Source organism: Pygocentrus nattereri, chromosome 8 (assembly GCF_015220715.1).
Source record: "Pygocentrus nattereri isolate fPygNat1 chromosome 8, fPygNat1.pri, whole genome shotgun sequence".
Classification (NCBI taxonomy): domain Eukaryota; kingdom Metazoa; phylum Chordata; class Actinopteri; order Characiformes; family Serrasalmidae; genus Pygocentrus; species Pygocentrus nattereri.
In genome coordinates this window covers 23,610,509-23,630,242 of record NC_051218.1, presented here as the reverse complement: position 1 = coordinate 23,630,242, position 19,734 = coordinate 23,610,509, and the positions used below count along the sequence as shown (strand labels likewise).

The 19,734-nt window shown below is 43.0% G+C and overlaps 1 protein-coding gene across 4 annotated transcripts in view; it reads right to left on the bottom strand.

Annotated features, from left to right (window-relative positions):
* Window positions 1-19,361, bottom strand: part of pcdh19 (protocadherin 19) — a 59,656-nt gene extending 40,295 nt beyond the window's left edge. The window contains exons 1-2 of one of the 4 annotated variants that reach the window (XM_037540487.1): window positions 16,141-19,361; window positions 13,170-13,302 (exon numbers count right to left, since the gene is read on the bottom strand). In XM_037540487.1, the coding sequence (XP_037396384.1) occupies window positions 13,170-13,302; window positions 16,141-18,272 (2,265 nt within the window). In that variant the 5' untranslated portion in view covers window positions 18,273-19,361. Of the gene's footprint in view, window positions 1-12,956; window positions 13,303-16,140 lie in introns of all 4 variants that reach the window. The other 3 variants (XM_037540488.1, XM_017698451.2, XM_017698453.2) reach the window with 3 other exon arrangements.
* Window positions 19,362-19,734: the final 373 nt, after the last annotated feature.

Sequence of the window (19,734 nt, the reverse complement as noted above, 5' to 3'; positions counted from 1 at the left end):
AAACTGGCAGAAAGCGACTCTTCTCTCTGTGGAAAACTTGGTCTCACAGGGGCACATAGGGTTAATGAGAGGAGTTAATAAAAGATCTCACCTTGTAAACAAGTCTGTGTGTACTGACACTGCTATTTCTGGTTTGTTCTCGCTCTCTCTCGTTCTCTCTCTCTCTCTCTCCCCTGAAATCCCCTCTTGCGCTCTCTCCACCCCTTTGGGATAAATGACAGCCTCTCGCTTTCATGCGATTTCAAACAACTTGTATGGTGACAAGTGCTAGATTGGTGTCTATTCCCCACTAGCTCTGACAGCCAGTCAGCCAAAAAACAAAGGAGACAAAAAGTAACACTTCATTAACGATGTCTCAGACAAACAGGGCTAAATTGGAGGGAGTATCATCCCTCTCCTTTCTCTCTGCATCTGTACAACAAAACAAAAAAAACAAAAAAGTATTTGTCAAGAAGTTTCACCCAGATCTAAGAGTTAGCCACTTCACAAATGTTTATTTCAAGCTGGTGGCAAAAGAGTAAATACATCTTCAGCTGCCTTACCATCACTCCAAATAGGGAATATATTTTAAGTGTAAACTGAAAGGCATTTCATATCCATTCATGTCAATCTACGTCCTGGCAAGGGAAGAGGATGCTTCAAATGCTAAGCAAACAACTAACAGGCTGAGCTTGTTTGAAAGCCTGTGCTATTCAGAACAGAGATAAATTCATGCGACGTGCTAATTTCAAAACATGGCTTTGATGATCGCGTTTCCTTTGGTGTGCATTTGGATATTCATATTCTACGTTTAATTCTTAGGCCAGCAACATCTTATTAGACAGTAGCAGAGATGTTACACAACAGCTGGACATTTCTTTTAATACATAGGTAAAGTGCTTAATTATGCTCTACTGAATGTTTGCATTTAGCACTTTGCAAACCTGTGAATTCTGCTCCTTTTTCATGATGTGTTTTGATCTGGATTGTTAGATGTGTGCATAATCTCAATGACATAGGCCATAAACCCAAATATCCAGCAGTGTTATTTGAATGTAACCAGTGCTCTTTGGTATAAATATATATTTTTGAAGTTGCTAAGAAGTGTTGAGGGAAGCACTGATAAGCAGCTCTTATCCTTTTAAAGACAGCCCCATAATCCGACAGAGGGGAAGCTGCAGCTTTAAGAGACTTAGTCTGGATTACTGCTAGTCCTCCAAATTAAACCAAAAGTCAGCTTTCCGCAGTTGCTCATGCAAGCTGGAGCCTGGCGTAGCCCACCATAACACAGTGGCTGGAGGGTTATAATTAGAATCTCCCTCTCTCTCATTCTACCTCTTTCGTTCTCCCTCTCCTCCTCACTCTCTCTCCATCTTCAACCCAGTAAGTAGAGCCCTGGGTGGTTCAGGTAGCACAGCAGCCAAAAAGCCCCGCTCCTCTCCACACTCTCCCCCAGCTGGCCTTGCGGGGCTGCCTGCCCATTGTCTCGCATTCTCCCCACCTGGCTTTCAGTGCCATCATCCAGCAGCTAAGCCTCAGACATGCCTCAGAGCCAGAGTGAGCCCAGACAGACCCGTCCCCGTTGTCTTAGGCAAAACAAGGCCAAATCTGGGCTTAGTCCCAGCGAGTAATTATTACTAAGGCGCGTACAGATGAAAAGTCAGAGCGGAAGCCACTCCCATGCCTCTTGGTCTGGCAAAGATTGTCTCTCGTAAGCTGTGTAGATCGCCTCCTAGAGCTGAGTGGTATTCCAGTATGCTGGTAATGGGGTAGTTGCAATATAATAAAATAATGAAAGAGCTTCAAACTATGACACATGGAATTATGCATGCAATAACAAAATCATGTATTTTAGATTCTTAGAAGTTTGTTGTTGCTCTGACATCAACTTTACTCCTGCAGCTTCATAAGCAGCCACCTGGAATGAATAAGTTCTTCATGCCTCGTTAGCTGCTAAAAACTACTTTTTGGGGAGTTTCCAAAAAGAAAATAATAATTCCAAAATTTATTTTTGGAAATAAATGTGTATATGAACATGATCTACACTATTCATATTTTTTTTAGGTACCATTTATGCCTGTAGATCAAAATATCTGTGAGCTCATGAAAAACATTTTGATTAGCAGTAAAAACACAATAATTTCCAAATATACGCCACAAAGTATTTCATTGGAAAACATTGGAATATTGAACTTTGGCAACTCTGCCCAGGTAAAAACTCACGCAGTCGATAGGAGCATGCAGGGCTGTTGCTGACTGAGAAGGCTCGTCACACTGTTTAAACTACACCAGAGAGTGAACCAGTACTATGTCTAATGACAAGCGGTGTTCTGGAGTAGCTAAATCAGCAGGGGCCATAAAATATGAAAATACCATAAAGCAAACATTGTCAGAGTGTGCCTGAGGCAGTGTTGTCAGCCTACCTACACCTATGCATTTCAGGGGGCGCCACATAAAAATAGAGCACAATAACAATTAATCATACTCTCTGGGGAGAGGCTAAGAACCCCAGAGTCTCCCTCTATTTCATACATGACACACCCAAGACATAATAAACAAGATACCAACAGGGAACAGTACTCCTCCCCCCACGTTCTCCCAGCTTTATTTGTAGCCAATCGCTGTGCACTGTTCTGGGTGTGTCCATGCAACGGACTGCATGTTTTTTACCATAACGGCCCCTGTCAGATGGCTTTAGGCTAATGAAGCCTCAAAAGTTAAGGATGAAGAAAGCGCAGCTCCACAGTGACCTGCTCCAGTAGACCCTTAGGAGATATTAAGACCCACGTCATTAGAGCTGAGAAACAAGACTCGTCAACCTCATGTAGCCAATCTCTCTCTCTCTCTCTTTCAGAGAACAGCTGCCTCATCAGTGAGTAGTTAGCGAGGCTACAGCCCCTGCTGAAAGCACAGCGTACAGGAACAGAGCAGCGAATCAGAGCACACCGATCTCATTCATTAACTCCGGTTCTCTGGCTGTGGGACATCAAACTCTGGACGTGACAGGAGTGTCAAGGCGCCTTTCCATTGTGTGTAACAGACCGCTCTCAGAAAATGCTTTCTGACCACTTTAAAACTCTCTTTTACCTTCCACTACATGGTAGACCTGCACTTTTCTTTGCTGCCACATCCTGATCTCTGATAAAAACGTTTTTGAAGTAGTTATTTTTTTTAATTTGTGTAGGTGTCCTTGGATGCCCTGGGTGAAGCAACATATCCTGCAGTTCAGGGCTAGAAAAAGCCAATAGGGCCTTTACCCTGAAAGTCATGGGGAAGCAAATCAGTGAAGTAGGCCTACTTGAATTACTTTCAAGGGACTACAGTAATCAAAATGCAAAACAGGATTGCTGAGAAAAAATAAATAAATAAAGCAAACCGAAAAGGCATCTCAATATCTCTCGACTAACATCAGCACTTTTTTTTCCTCTCCCTGAAATTCAGAATTGTTTATCTGCCTGCTTTTCAAGTTCTGTTATTCAGAATGAAAAGCTAAAACAACATGTTCAGGAACCAAGCAAGCTAGAAAGAAGGGAGTGGCTGTGGGGCGCAGGATGGATCGAGTCACGGAGACGACAGGAGCGGCTAAGGCCCTCGGAAGGACTGGTGCTGGTCATACTCCATTAGGCCAGACGTGAGCGAGTGCTACAGCTCATTACATGCTCTGCCTCCTGTTCTGTGGATGAACAATGCACAATTACGTTGGCCTGCTGTTTTTCCAGCCACGCATCTACAGAGCTACTGCCAGCCCTGCCAACAATCTCTCTGTTCATTAAGCCGCCTCTCCACAAAAATCAGCGCAGGCTGCCTACCTAGACAAACAGCACAGGATCCAATGCAATCATGGACGATGAGACAGGGGGGGTAGCTGCTCACTGTTATTGAAGTAAACATGGAGAAAACAGAAATCATTCTTAGAGGAAACACAGTCCAGTTGCTGTTTGATTAGGATTTTAGAATCTGTATTTATATATTCATTAATATCAAAACATAGAGGCCAGGAATAACAAGCTGCTCTTAATGTGTAATTGACTCGATATATCATAGGTTTTTATCAACCACGTATGGAAGCCGGGAATCAGAGGCAATCAATACACAAACAATTACGTACACTGATATTAATCTGAGAAAAGGAGCAGCGGCACAAAACGCTGGGCCTTTTTGGATTTCGAAACATGTCAGGAAACATGTTTTTTGTTTGTGTGAGCAGCACAAGCTTCATGCATATTCCTCTCGTTTATGATAACACATGCAGGAGCTGGCATTTGGTGCAGCTGCAGAGGAGATAAAACGCCAGCATCTCCTCACTTCCTTTTAGTTTTAGGCAGAGGGAAGAGGGCAATTTAAAAGGTCACTTTTCTCTGCACATGCCTTTTTGTTTTTTATTTTTTATTTTTATTTCGCAATAACTAAACTCTCCTCTCTGAGTTGCCATGCTGCACAATGGCCTTGCCACTTCTCTGAATGAGTTAGCACATTGGCACATCATCCTCTATAGCGGGGGTCAGAGAACATCCTGTTATCTGAGTGACGTAACCAGAGATGAATGGGAGAGCTGCAAATGAATTCATAATCAGTTTTTGTAAGCGCAGCTAGCTGTAAATGTTAATGAGTACCTTTCCACCCCTGCATTGGAGAAAAATCACAATGTGACACTTGATCACTGAGTGCTCTTATCAGGGGGAAAAAAGACATAATGACTACTGTTAGGATCTGTTGTGGTCTTTGCATTTGATCTCAATGTAAAATAAATAAATATGTGAATAAATCTTTTTTTTTTATTTATTTTTTTTACCAAGTCCTCTGACTCTTATTGCTTACAGCTGAGATAGCTATCTGGGAAGCAGTTTCTGTCATCAATGGCACTTATTACCACTTTCAATCGGCTGTAGCCTATAGGGATTATCCACTCCGCATCACACAGCTTTATTGTCTTTTATTCTGCCACTTCTTCCACGCATAACATCAGTGAGCGCGTAGCTTGCGCACTTTGCTGAAATAATTGAGCAATGTCAGAGCAGCCACCCCAACTGTAAAGGAGGGGAATGTATTTGCACATATTAAGTGTTATGGTGATGAAATGTATATGGTTAAAAAAATTGCCTTTCCACACTCCCTGTGGCAATAACAACTGGTATGGTTCGTGCTAAGGAATGTAGGCCGACCTTTCCCATCCTATTAATTTAACTGCGGGCATTTTCAGCGCTGGCAGCTAAATCTGTGTTAATGAGAGATGAGGCTGAGAGGGAGAAAAGAGAGAGAGAGAGAGAGACAGAAAGAATAATTTAATGAAGTTATTTTTCTCTCCTGTGTGCCTCCACTGTATCTTTCTCTGGCCAGCGAGATTTCCATCAGGACTGCTTTCACAGGTTCCATCTTCCCACTGAAAATCTCAGCAGTATCACACATTAAGTGTTGCTTTGGGAAAGTGTGAAAAATATTCTGTTGTGCTTGATCTCTTCCAAATGCACATTTTCTTTTTTGCCTTTTTTTAATGAAAAGAATTTCAAAGGAAGCCAAAAAGTGAGCCAAATGGATTTTCATTTAACATGAGGAGCAGCAGGAGGTTTCTAAACCCCGGATATACAATGCTTTTCAGTTATAACAAATTAAGATGCGTTTCTGTTTTAAAGAGCAATCACAGATCTTCTTACCTTTAAGAACTAAAGTCAACACAAATGGACGCAGACTAAAGTGTAATCACAGCTATATAACCTGCGAGCATATCCACATCTAGTTTTCAGGCTTTAGAAATCAGATTCAGAATAATATCTGACTCAGTGTGAGAGGCATGTTGCTGAGATAAACTGTTTCCTGGTATGTAAGACATGTCTGCGTTAAACAGATTTGTTTAAATGACTTAGATTAGCTTGATAAGAACTTTAATTAATCAGATTAGCTTGTTAGTCTAAAATGTTGAAAAGCCCACTCACTCTCACTTTTCTTTCTATGTATGCGATATATGCCATTTGAATTATAAAACATTATTTAAGTGTAAAACTGATACCTCAATGGCTCCTGCATTCTTATGCCTTCCATCCTATTCCATTCCTATGTGTTTATTTAATTTGTGTCGTTGAACTCAAGCAAGTAGGTGAAGGCCTACATTTGCATTTTCAGGTGCAGTGCACAATTTCATGGAGATGCTTGCACTGAACTGAAAATTCTGTTTAGGAGGCAAAGAGAGCATGATAAGCTGAGCAGTCACAGTTCTGCTTTATGGAAAAGACCCTTGTAGAAATCAGGGGCTCGCTTCATTTTCCTCTTCAAATAGTCAAGGTTATTGAGAGGTAAAAAAGATGACTGCATGGCTAAAAAAAGAATGGAATATCATGAATGTATTTTCCTTCCTTCCCTCTCTCTGTTGTTTTGTGACTCTGCCATTATTGCTTGTTGGCTGCAGTGTGCCGGCCTGTCGCTCAGCCTCAGCAGCCAGCGTATGTGTTTAGAGCTGTGTGGATGCTCTCATGTCACCCTGTGTCGGTCCGCCCGTGTTTTGATACTGCAGTTGCAGCCTGCATGCGCTCATGCCGACCAGAGGTTAGTGGCCCCAGGAAGCGCCATTGGCTGCCTTTGCTTATTATGACATATTTATGTCCTCTCTCATATAAAGATGTAGCTCAGCAACGGGGGCTGTGCCTGCTGGCGATGCCCACCTGCTATGTGGCTGATTTATGTGTGCGTGCCATACAGTCCTGATCCTCTTTAAATAGAACAACTTCACCTTAAAATCAATGAGTCACAGAGATTATTATGGCTTTTCACATTATGGACTCCATCAAGGCATCATCTGCAAGCTATACATTAGAATGATCAAGAGCAAATAGGATTGCTTGCCGTTTTGTTGCTGCCGTATGTGAGCAACAGTGGCTGAGCAGGTAGTAAGCATTTCTACTATTCTGATGGAATTGCTCTGTTAGTGGGGAGCTCTCAAAGGCAAAGTGCCAGAAAATCAGCAGTTCACAAATATAACCTTCTAAGATAATTTGCATCTTCATCTGCCAGAACCCAATCAGCCTGCATCACAAGGTGCTCGAGATAAGACTCTCTCTCTCTCTATCTCTAATTCCTTCTCTCTTTAGTTTTGCACACTTGCACTTCTCTTTCTCTTCACACTAGGAAAAGGTGACATCAAAGTACAGACAGGCTAAGATTGATAAAAAAAAAAACATTAGCATTTTGAGTTCAAGGTTTAGTTGCCATTCTTCACAGTCTGATGTAATTTTTTTTCTGCTCTTCTTCTTCTGATTAGTTCCCCCTTTCACAGAGATGGAAGGCATCTCTCAATGAAAGTGTCTCAAATTGCTGCACCTCATCAATGCAGCCCAGTGCAAGAAAGCCCTTCAGGGAGGCAGCATGCTGTGACCTTTACCTTATCTTGTATGGGATTTAGGATGATTAATTGGCTTAACGTGATGAAAGCTGGAGAAACACATAACCCCACTTGCTTTCAATGAGTCAATACATCCTTTCTCCAAAAAAAAGAAAAAAAAAACAACCAACCAAACAAACAAAAAGCAAGACGCTCAGTATCATACATTACAAGTTCAACTTCTCCGGGAGGGAAAGAGAAAAAAAGGGAAAAAAAGCTTTGGAAAGCATTCATGCTACAAATGAAAAATCTGTGTAAGGGAAATGGAAACCGAAAACAAACATGATGGTGGAAAGAAGAAGCCAACTGTAATTAGCACATGAACACAATAGAAACTGCAGCTCTATTAATAATCAGAGGGTCTGACAGAAAGGAAGGCTTTGTTTGGTAAAGTTTGACGTTCTTGTGTTCTTTTTTCAAGCAAGGCTGTATAGTATCCTGTAAAAATGCCCAGATGTCTTGTAATTAAGATATTAAGAGAGAGGAGGAAGGGATAGAGATAGTCTGTGTATGCAGGCAAAGGAGAGAGATGGAGAGAGAGAGAGAGAGAGAGAGAGAGAGAGAGAAGCCAGAGGGAGGTGCGGGTGATTGGCAGCAGAAGGAAATGTAGAACATCAGTTGAGCGTGACGCTTGCTTTAAATACTGATAATAACATGTTAGAATGTCTGGTGCAATTGGGCTTCATGTCCATAGGTTGTAAAGCTGTAAACTGGATAAGATATTCTGGCTTTACTCCATAGAAAAGAAGGCCATGTAAATGTAACAACAACCTGCATATTAAGCTAGAGCTGGACGGTATTCATCATATTCAGTATCATTTTATTTTCCAAATATACAGTCATATGCAAAATTTGGGTACTCCTAATTAAATGACATGTTTTTTTATTACAAAATTTAGTTGTCATGCTTATTTTGTTTAACATATTGGGGAAAAAAATAAAACATAACATTTTAAAACTTTGATATCATCCTTAAAACAAAAAAAGGCATTTGTATCATAATATCACAGAATCACCAAATCAGATGAAATATCTGTTAGAGTAAATATCTGTAAAGTTAGCATTAATAAAAGTGAATGAACCCACACTTCCTGAGTGCTACGCTTCTCTGTGCTAATAGAATGTCTTACAAATGTGACACTGCTTGTTGTTTTTGAACAGTTTTTTTGGTTTTCTTCTCTTATAATTATGCCAAAGAGAACCTCACACAGTATTGTGACTATTAACCAGCCAAAAAGAAATGACACTTGTTAGTTATTTCACTCTTATAGTTTTTAAAATGTTTTTTTTTTTCAATCCCTTCAGGGGGGCAGTCTGCTGGAAAACCTTCATAAATGTCACAAATTGCAGTTAACTGTCAGGTTATATGCTCAAAATAGTAAAAAAAAATTCTAAACTAAAAAATTGCTTGGCAAATACAACAATGGTACCACAACTGGTTCTTTCAGGGGTGCGTTTTAATATCTTAAAGAACCATTTTTGTATATGTGTGAGTAAACGTGTAAGTGTAAAGAACTTTTCAAATGTCTAAACAACTTTCAGATAATACAAAGGTCTACACTGCATGTACATTATATGGAGGTTCTTTAGATAGACAGATAGACAGATACTTTATTGATCCTGAAGGAAATTTAGCAACTTTACACAGACACATGTAATTTACAAATGCAATTCTTTAAAGTATGATCCGTTTTGGCACCTTTATTTTTAAGAGTGTGTTTCATAGATATAACGCTCAGTATTTATCAACGGTTTTATTGCTAATCTGAAGGGTACCATCATTGTATGTTAATCCAGTATACCAGGTCTGCATTAAGCACATATGCAGTTAATATTGTTTTTTTTTATCATTAAAATTAGTATACAACTTTCACAATTTTACTTCACATTACAGTGTATCTATTAGCACTACTGTCAACATGAAGTTGTGCTGTGAACCACTGTATAGGTGCTCACTGAGCAACTAAACCCATACTGTAAACTGTATCTTAATCCCATATGGGATTTATGTAGTAATTTCTCAGGTAGCAGAATGCTAGCATCTGGTGGAGGAATACTTCAATTAGCATTGAGCAAAACTTGGCAAAGTCATGGACAGATTTCTTCCTTTAGCTTGCTAAAATTAAAAAAAAAGAAGAAGAAGAAGAAGAAGAAGAAAATGGGAGGCCTCCCTTTTTACACTCCATTTAGCGCTGTAATGAGATCCAATGGAATAGATCTGCCATATCTCTTCACATAAAGCTAATTCAATGCAGATCAATATCCACAGAATTTTATCTTATTAACTGTATCACAGGTGGCGTGAAGCACAGCAGTACACGCTACCAATTCAGAAGCACATAGCCAGGGGCGCTCCCCTGTCTTTAAAGAATCCTTTGCAAACAGCTCCAGTGTAATTGGCAAGAGTTTTTTTTTTTGGCCTGCATGCCGCTCTACAGATAAACCACAGGCAGGTTTAAGCACTGCGCTTCCTCAAAACAATAGGCCTGGATCCTCGGGGACAGCCAGTATAAAACCATCTCTAGAGAAAGACAGTATTAGAAGCAGAGAGCTGGCCTTGAGCTCTTGAGATTCATGTCACTGTTATCTTAGACCATAATTCTCATGGCTGGTATGTGTGCACTTGTTCCTTGTTCAATGGCAGTTTGTTCGGCTGGCAGGACATCTGACACGAATACTGCCTCCACCATGTGCATGTATTTAACCTGAGAAGCAGCCAAAGCTACGACTGCTAAAATGCACAAAATGTCTGTGTTCACCAGTGAGTAATCAGTCAGTAGTTGGTTTGTAATTTGTAGTTCCCCCCCTAGACATAACACTAGCATTGATTTCGTCAAAGTACATAAATCTCTGGAAAATAAGCTACAAATGGGAGTTGATAGTAAACACACAAACAACTTCTCCAAATGACATCTGAATCATGAATGGTTACGACACAGCCCAGGGGCCTGGACTGGGTATTTTTGGGGACAGAGAGATGCACTGTTAATCAGAACGGCGCACTAGTCAGTGTGTCCTGGGCAGACCTCTGGGAAACCCAGCCTTGTGGAGTCAAGTGCTTTCAAGCCCAGGCTTGCAAGGCATGACGGAGCTATTATCAGCCATTTCACAGCTACAACATTTGTTTGTGCTCCACATAAATGGGCATGTAATTACGCTGACAATATTTTTCTTAAACAACAATATCTGGAAATTGAGCCACTGTCTTTTATAAATGTCACAATGGAGGAGAAATTATTTGAGCCACTATATTCAGCTATGGAAAATGGGGAGAAAAACTGTCTTACTGAGATGCACAAATACAGGCAGAGAGAGATTAGCCCTAATGCCATCATCTCTCTATCTCTGAGCTCAGAAAGAGGAATATACAGGACTGTGGTTAAAGAGATGTTTGTCAACGTCAGGTGGAGCACAGTGCGTTATGGAGTCTGCATGCATGTGAGCAATGGGTTTTATCAGAACAATCACTGGCCATGAGAAAATTGGAAAATGCCCAGACGTCTGGCATTAACAGTCTGTCTGCTTCTCCTGCTTTTTCTTCTAATGCATAGGCATCAGACGAATGAGCTTTGAATCACACTCAATCTGCAGACTTATTTCTCTCCTCTAGTGTTCTTTTCTTTTTTTATTCATCTGCCAAAATAAATAGAGGTCCCCTAATCCTGCTGCCAAGGTGCTTTTATTAGAGGCTTAAGCCACTGTGCCTGTGCTCCTACATTTGTTTTTACAGCACTCCATAATTCCTCTGTCCGGTCGGTGTGTAGTTCATTATAGTGCAACCTAACCTGGTTCATGGAAAGGTAGTAAGCAAGGCTTCCTCAACAGCACACTTTTGTCTTCCATATCTGTTTTTCAAAGGGCCCATATCATGGAAAACTGTTTTTTTAACAAAATAAAATTCTTTTAAACATTGTGTCATTTACCCTGTAGTCCATGCCGTGCAAATTTGGAAATCATGTTTAAAAATACAGCCCATTTTAAATACACTGTTTTTATGATATCACAAAACCCAACACATTTAATTAGATCCTATATAGCCCTTTTCAGCCTACAGCAGTTTAGTCCTGCACATTCACACTGAAGAGTGTTTTAGTCCATTTTTTGAGACACAATACAGAAGAAAAAATCGGAACTGAGGGTAGCAGTCTTCAAAGCAGTCTAAGTTGAATTCTAAGGGGCTAAAAAGAGTTGGAAATGGTCACTTAACAGTGAATTATAATAGTGAATTTGATGCATAAATCCTCAAAAAGGTTATAAGTGGACTTTACAGCAAAAAATAAAATACAAGAAAAATACAGGACCTTTAAACACCCTCAACTTCTGCCTAGGACAATATATTAATATGAAGACTGCTGGGATGGGCTCCAGCATCCCCCCGCGACCCTGACGGAGAAGTGGCTTAGAAAATGGATGGATGGATGGATGGATGGATGGATGGATGGATGGATGGATGGATGGACTTCTAGTGCACCTCATTGATCCCCATGATCTTTAGGAAAGGAGAGCCATACTGAAAAAGTCAATCAGTGGTTCAATGCTAATCTAAATTTTTTCAGGGAGCAGTAAATCTGTCCAGTTCTTCTTTTCTATGCAGACACACACGGACACGCAAACAGCTTATGTACAAGCTCAAATGGAGTCATTTTTCTCAATTATCCCTTTTGTCAATATTGCGTTCTACCTCACCTCTTTGATACCAACCCACTCCTTCGTGTACTCCTCTGTTCATACAGTGGACCATCACACCAGTTCATAGATTCACAAATCTGATAAATCTATAAAATAAAGATCGGTGCTCACTCCCTGTGAACTGAAGCTTTTTTCAATTTGATTGCACATCCACACCTCCAGCTCAGTGTGCATTTGTGTACCATTGGAATCCTAACAGAGCCTCGTGCAGCCAGCCCACCTGCAGAGAGCAGCAGTGTAGGGGCCTGACTTGCACATCAGGCATTTAAGCAATGATTATTCTTAATACTCACACCTGAAATGACACGCAGCGCCGCCGATTAGCTGGGTCAATGCATTTGGCAGATGTTCAGACTCCCGCTCTTGCAAACAGCTCAGAGCAAAAAAAAAGCAAACAGCAGAAACAGAGGTGGCCAAATAATCCACTTTGGAAATTGTCCAACTTTTTGCGTGCCATGCTTTGACACAACCACAGCATTGTCCATACATAGGCTATCAACTGCTTGCATCATCACTAATGAGCAAAAGGCACTTACGTTACGATTGACACATGCCCTTTATAAGTGGCATAACAAGTCAACACTAGAACTGTTTTCAAAGTTTTTGAACCAGGCCCTTCTTAGTTTGAGACGAAATTGGAATTAACAGAATTGGAATTAGTCCATATGTTTGAATACCCAAACTTTATACTGCTGACCTACATTATCAAGATGACAAAAAGTATCCAAACAGTTGACTAGTTCTGGCCAAGGCTTCGAAAGACTAGTTTGCACTACACAACTCTGATTCCATCTTGTTCTCCAACCCTGTGGCATTCACCCCAGGTGACCAGACACAGCCAGATCTCCCATGCCTCCCTGTCCCTCCCCACATGTTGGCAGCCGCGGCAGGCTGTAAGACTGATTAGAGCGGGTCTCACCTCTGGCAGTGGCATGCCGTTGATGATGAGATCGGGCTGCTGCGGGCCCTGCCCGGTGAAGGTGTGGTGGTAGCCATGGTTGGGTGCAGCATTCCTGGAGTTCTGGTTCTCCACGTTGAGGAAGGTGCTCTCAGAGCGCCTGCATCCCAGCGGCAGAGTCTGCTGGTGGTAGTCGAAGTAGTTGAGCGAGGAGGTGAGAGACGAGCAACTCACCACGTTCATCTTGTCTGTCTCCTCCACGTCACGTGGCACCAGCCGGATGTCATTCTTGCTCAGCTTCTTCTTCTTGCTGGATTTCTTCTGGTTGCCATAGGAGTACTCCGCCACCCTGCGCAGGTAAAAGAAACTGAACAGACTCAATAAAGCAGTGCTCTGCCTTCCCCTCTGCACCCTCAGTCAAGGCCCGAGCAGGGCTCCGGTTCTGACTGAGGTGCCAGGCCTGGGACCCATTGGCGGCACGGGCAAGGAGACACAGTCAAGTGACCTCCAGCCTCCAATGGAGCCGATTCCTGATTTGTTTGCATTTCCATGCTCGGCGGCTTGACTTGTCACAAACAAGCAGCACAATGCAAACATGCTGGACCACAACAATACACACAGCGACAAATGACACTGAACACCATCAGGAGAGTAAGCAATAATATTCAAAGCTCAACCCACACTCATTTCTTTCTTTTGCTTTGGACAGGCCTTCTGGCAGTTGGAGACAAATTTGAATTTTAATTTTTTTTTCATCCTTTATTGCTATTTCTGACTCAAGCTGAGTATTTTGAGTCTAATCACAGCAAATGAGAGATATTGAGATGCCTGCTGGAGGGTTGCTTTGCCTGCACTATTTTCACCCTGGACACAAACCTGTAAGCTCACAAGAAGGTTTGTGTTGTAAGCAGCTTCAGCTTCTGCTTTTCCCGGGTGACCCCTCTTTTTTCCCGAACAGCATGATTATTGGCCTGAAACAGTACTGCAGTTCTTTTCACACTCTTCTGAAAGGCAGACACTCATTTTTAACTTGTGCTTAAATATTATTAATGGCTACTATGTCCCCCAAGTCTACTTTTCATTTGGATGCTGGCTGTGTCTACCCAAGTTCTTCGCTTTTTCTGGTGAAGAAAAATGATAATACTGAAGGACCTTATCTATTGGAGGATATCTAAAAGCAGTTTTCTTCCTCTGATTCAAAGCAGGCGATGAAAGTGGAGAGGGTATGAAATTTTCTTAGCAGAAAAAGAAACTGTATCTGTCTGCTGCTGTTTGAGCTATGGTTCCTGAATGGCAAGCAGACAGGCAAAAAGCAGTCAGAATAGTGAATTACAATAGTGAATTATGTAGAGCTCAGCTTTACAGAAGTTACTTTCTATAAGTACCGTGCAAGAACTTTACTCAGAGTTTACACAACTCTTTTCCAAGAATACTGGAATACTGCTTAACAAAAATGTTGGTAATTATTCTACATTGTGTGCTACATTTTCAGTCTTATGCAAACTGATACTTTTCTTTAGTTCTAAAAATGCCACAAGCTTTACTATTTACAAATGAAAAATTCCAATTGTTTCTACTTAATGCACTATAACATAACACAAACACACACATATATATATATATACATATACATACATATATATATATATATATATATATATATATATATATATATATATATATATATATATATATATATATATATATATATGCTGTAACAGCTGATCTATAGATGTGTATGGTTGTGATATTTTATTCAATAAAAGCAGCTGTAGTATTTGGCTCCTCTCATTGCAGAAATCTTGGATGAGCCAGAAAAAAGAGCCTCTGAGTTGAGCACAAGAAAAGCATATCAAGCACTCTCACTACCCCCCTGCTGGGAGAGCTGAAAGCCTCAATCAGGTTTATATCTGGAGACAAAAAATAAATGTGAACCACAGCAATTTACACACAGGGTCCCTCCAGCAAGTTTACCCTCTCGCTGAATATAGGTGCTCTTGTAAATATATTAGAACTCAAACTTGAAACCACAATCTATCATGCATGACGATGTACGCTCATCTAAAACATCTCTGTTAATATGGCTGGTAACATGGTATGTTGCATCCCATGACAGGAATGTCAACAAAAATGATGCTCGGTGTAGGAATATGGCAATGGCTTCAGGTTAAATTTGCAAAAGCAATTTATATGGAAATGTTGCGTGGTAACATAGCGATAGGAAATCAACTTAGAGGTCTATGTAACAGATTAACAAATATTCCAAGTACACTAGATGAACAAAATAATATTTTGATCTGCACACCACAAGTCAAAGATTATTAACATGCCATACATTTTCATGATTTGCCTTTGAGATGCATAACTTCAGTCATGCCTTCCAGGATGTTATACTCACAATATATATGGACGTCACTTGAATACTGACTTATGATCTGTTGATTTATATTCTCATATTTTGATCAAACAGTTGGTCAGTACACATCACAAGAGCTGTGGAAAACACTGCATTGAAATCACTGAATTCTACTGACACTAAATTGATGTTTATTGGCGGTTAAGGCGCAGCCCAGGCTTGATCTGCAAGGCACAATCTTCTTTGTTCACTCTATCTGTTGATAGGCATCATGCACAGATATGAGTAGTACAAATGGCATTGCTAATCCCTTTTAAGAGTAGAACAGTGTTATAAAGTACAATTGCACATTTTCCCAGAACATAGCTGACATTTTTGAAAGATTGTAGATCATTTTAACATGCTGCCCCTGTCTTTTTTAAGTGACGATTATGTGGGCCTGACAAATAAGAAACCAGATATTGCACTGTCTGAATGTGTTGGAACACTTGTCATCATTTATTTGTCTTTGAAAGAATAACACTGGGTTCTTTCAGGGATGTCAATCACTGTTAAAAATATAGCTGTTCTACACAGCCATGTGCCTCCTGTCCTTTTTTTTTTCACTGGTACATTCTGCCACTGCAGTCATCCTTGGCTGCAGCTCAGTAAGGCCTAGTTGCATGCACACACTAACAGCAGCAAACCCACAAGCCAATGTTAACATGAGCCAGAGTATCAATCATGCATTGCAACTCTCTCCCATGTCTCTACTTTCACACTTGTGATTAATATGATGAAGAACAAAGAACAATATGTATACAGACATTGGTAAAATAAATAAAGCCTCATCATAAATTGTTTGGGTACCTGCAGTTGTATGTTCGGATTTCTTTGTTATCCCTCTTGCACTTGACTGCTACAAAGATCATGGTGACAAACAGGATGGCAGCAATGGAGCCCAAGGCGATGATGAAAATGAGGGACAGGTTCACAGCTCCCATTTGCTCCTGCGCATTTAGGTCAGGGGATAAGTAGATGATGATGTAGGCTGAAGCTGATAGGGACGTCTGGCCATGGTCATGTGCTACCACTGTTATCTGGTAGGAGGGCTTGGCATTCTCGCCAAACGTTTTGGTGGTGCGCACCTCACCGTTGATCTGGTCGATCTCAAAATAGGCCATGTCACCCTCAGAGATGGAATACGTGAGACGGCCATTTTCGCCCTCATCATAGTCATCAGCTTTGATCTGAGTGACCAGGTAGCCGACCCCTGCGTTCTTGGGGATGGACACCTCAGCTGTGCCATTCACAAGTGGTGGCATAGTCATCACAGGCGTGTTGTCATTGACATCAAGCACAACAATACGCACCGTGGCATTGCTGCTGAGCGAAGGGTCGCCACCATCACGTGCTGACACCTTGAACTCAAAGGTGCGAGTGTCCTCATGGTTAAAGGCACGCACGCCATAGATCTCTCCATTGGCATTTACTGTCACATATGACTCCACAGACATACCACGCACTTCAGACTTGACGATCTCGTATGACACGGTGCCATTCATGCCCAGGTCTGGGTCACGTGCCGACACAGCAAGCAAGAAGGCACCTGGTACATTGTTCTCCAGCACCATGGCCTGGTAGTGCGGCTTAGTGAAATACGGTGGGTTGTCATTCTCATCTGTAACCTTTACTGCAAAAGACTTGGAGCTCCGTAATGGCGGGTAGCCACTATCCTCTGCCACGATGGTCAGGTTGTATGTGTCCCTTTGCTCCCGGTCCAAGCGGCCATCCACAAGCAGGGTGGAGAAGCTCTCAAACTCATTGAGGCGGAAGGGCACATTGCCCTGCAACCTGCACTGCACTTTCCCATTGGCACCTGAGTCGCTGTCTGAAACACGCACCAGTGCGATGACATAGCCAAGGGGCGCATTCTCGCTCACCTCCACCATCTCACTGTTCTCAGACAGCAGCTTGATCTCAGGTGCATTGTCGTTCACATCCACCACGTTCACAATTACCTTGCAGTGTGCTGGGATCGAGTTGGGCCCCAGGTCCTTGGCCTGCACATCAATCTCATGTACACGCAGTTCCTCGTGATCCAGCACCCCATTCACTGTAATAACACCCGTCTTCGGGTCGATCTTGAACATCTGCTTGGTCAGGTTGGAAACAAAGTTGATGAACGAGTACACAACCTCACCGTTGGTGCCCTCATCTGGGTCTGTGGCATTCAAGTCGATGACGAGGGTATTCAGGGGGGCATTCTCCATCACATTCACTGTGTAAACTGGCTCATCGAACACAGGGTTGTTGTCATTGGAGTCCAACACCTTGACGTTGAGCTGCACCGTGCCTGTTTTGGGTGGGTCGCCGCCGTCCTCTGCCGTGATCTCAAATGTGTAATGCGACTGGCTCTCCCGGTCCAGCGTCTTCTCCACCACAAGCTCTGCGATTTTGGACCCATCGCCCCTTGTCTTTATCTCCAGGCCAAATATATCGTTGGGCGTGATTGTGTACGTCTGGACGCCGTTGCTGCCCGCATCCGGGTCGCTCGCACCCTCCAGGGGGTAACGTGTGCCGGGTGCTGCGTTCTCTGAGATCTCCAGGTCAATGCGGGGGGCGGGGAAGCGGGGCGCGTTGTCATTCACGTCTATAATCTCAATCTTGATCACGCAGATCTCCATGGAGTTGGACATAACCTCGAGCGAGACGACGCACTTAGGCGTCTGGCGGCACACGGCGTCACGGTCGATCTTCTGCTTAGTGATGAGCAGCCCCGCGGGGCTCAGGTTCACCCAGCGGGGCTCTGAGTTCGAGATGACGCGCAGGTACGGTTGGCGGTTTCCCAGCGCAAAGCCCGCTACCTTAGCGTCAGCCGTCACGTTCGCGATTTTGGTGCCCGCGCGCAGCTCTTCCTCCACCGAGTATTTGAGGTTGAAGACGGCGCTGGCGCCCGTGCAGCACAGGAGAAGGCGCAGGAGAACGTGCGCGATGTCCATGGCGCCGGTAAAAGGGGGGGAAAACCTGTTGATGCTCGTCCCTGCTCTCGGTTACTGCTCTCGGTCACACGCGTCCCAGTAGCTCGCGCTCATTCCGTCCCAAACGGCTGCCCACAAAATATCCTTTTAAACGCAGCGCAAGACGCAAACAGTGAAGCGCACGGCAACGGCTGAAAGCTGCAGGGGGTAAACTTCCACTCACTTCATCGCAATCTTAACACAGAGGCCGCGTCTCGCATGTGCATCATAATCATCAAAAACAAAAATATCTTCACAACACCTAAAAAAAACGCACGCGCATTACGAACGGGAAAAATCATACAACCACGAGGAGCACGGGAGAGGACAGGAGGCTATCACAGCCCCGTACTGCGAGCCGACCATTTTGTTTTAGTGAGAAAAAAAATACATGAGCAAGTCCATAAGTTAAAAAAACACGATTAAAAATGTTCCAGTTCAATATTGATCGGTCTTATCAACATGATCCCCCGCGCGTGACTCGTTTGCCACAAACTGCTTTCTCAGAAGCGCAGCCTGTGCCCAATCCACACGGCACACTCAAGCGAAGATGCCTCTCGTCTTCATCAGTCCGCAATTAGCCTATGGCAAAGCGCAAATCCATTGAAGCGATAAAGAATCCAGGTAGACAGCAACAAAATCTGTGCAGTAGCAAAATAAATCGGCCAGTCTCAGAAAGTGGAACGACGACGACGACGACGACGCTGATGTTGCTGCTGCTGCAGGAACCAGTCTTAAATTGTACACGGTCCGCTGCCCGATGCTCCAGTAATCCCCAAGCGAGCGAGACTCTCCGCTAAAACTCTGCGTTTCTCTCAGGAAAATGTCTTCACCCGAGACCTTTAGTCCAGCCGGAGCGCAATCAAATCCGTACTTGAGGGATAGAGTGAGGCTTCTGCAACGTTTAGAAGCTCAGTTCAAGTCTGCCGACGAAACAGTGAGAGAGAAAACGTGTCTGTTTTCAGTGGAAATATCCCAGTTTCCGTAGTTTTTAGTTTCTCATCGGTATTGGTAACGCAGTGCCTCTCACGCGGCTCCAGCGCGGACTGGCCGAGGTGAAGCTGCGCGGCTAGCGCTCAGTCTCGGGACCCGCAGTCCCGCTCAGCCAATCAGAGGTCACGCCGGAGCCTAAGCGGTTGGTGGGCGGGGCTAGAGCCCGGCTACGAAACTCGGCCAGTGTTGGAGAGGAGACGGCGGAGGCTGCGCGCTTCTCTTCCCTCAGGACCGCTGAAATCCACCTTGTTCTGAATTTGATTCTAGTAACGCGACGGAAGAGGCGTTTCGCTTTCGATTTAAGCCATGTTTGAGTTACTGACAAAAAATCTCACTCATTCGTTTGGCTGTCCTGACGAGTGCTTGGTGCCTGTTGAAAACCGACTGCTGAATGTAAACTGTTTTCCAGGCGCTACAGAGTCAAATGCTCCTGCAGGCTGAGAGGCACTTT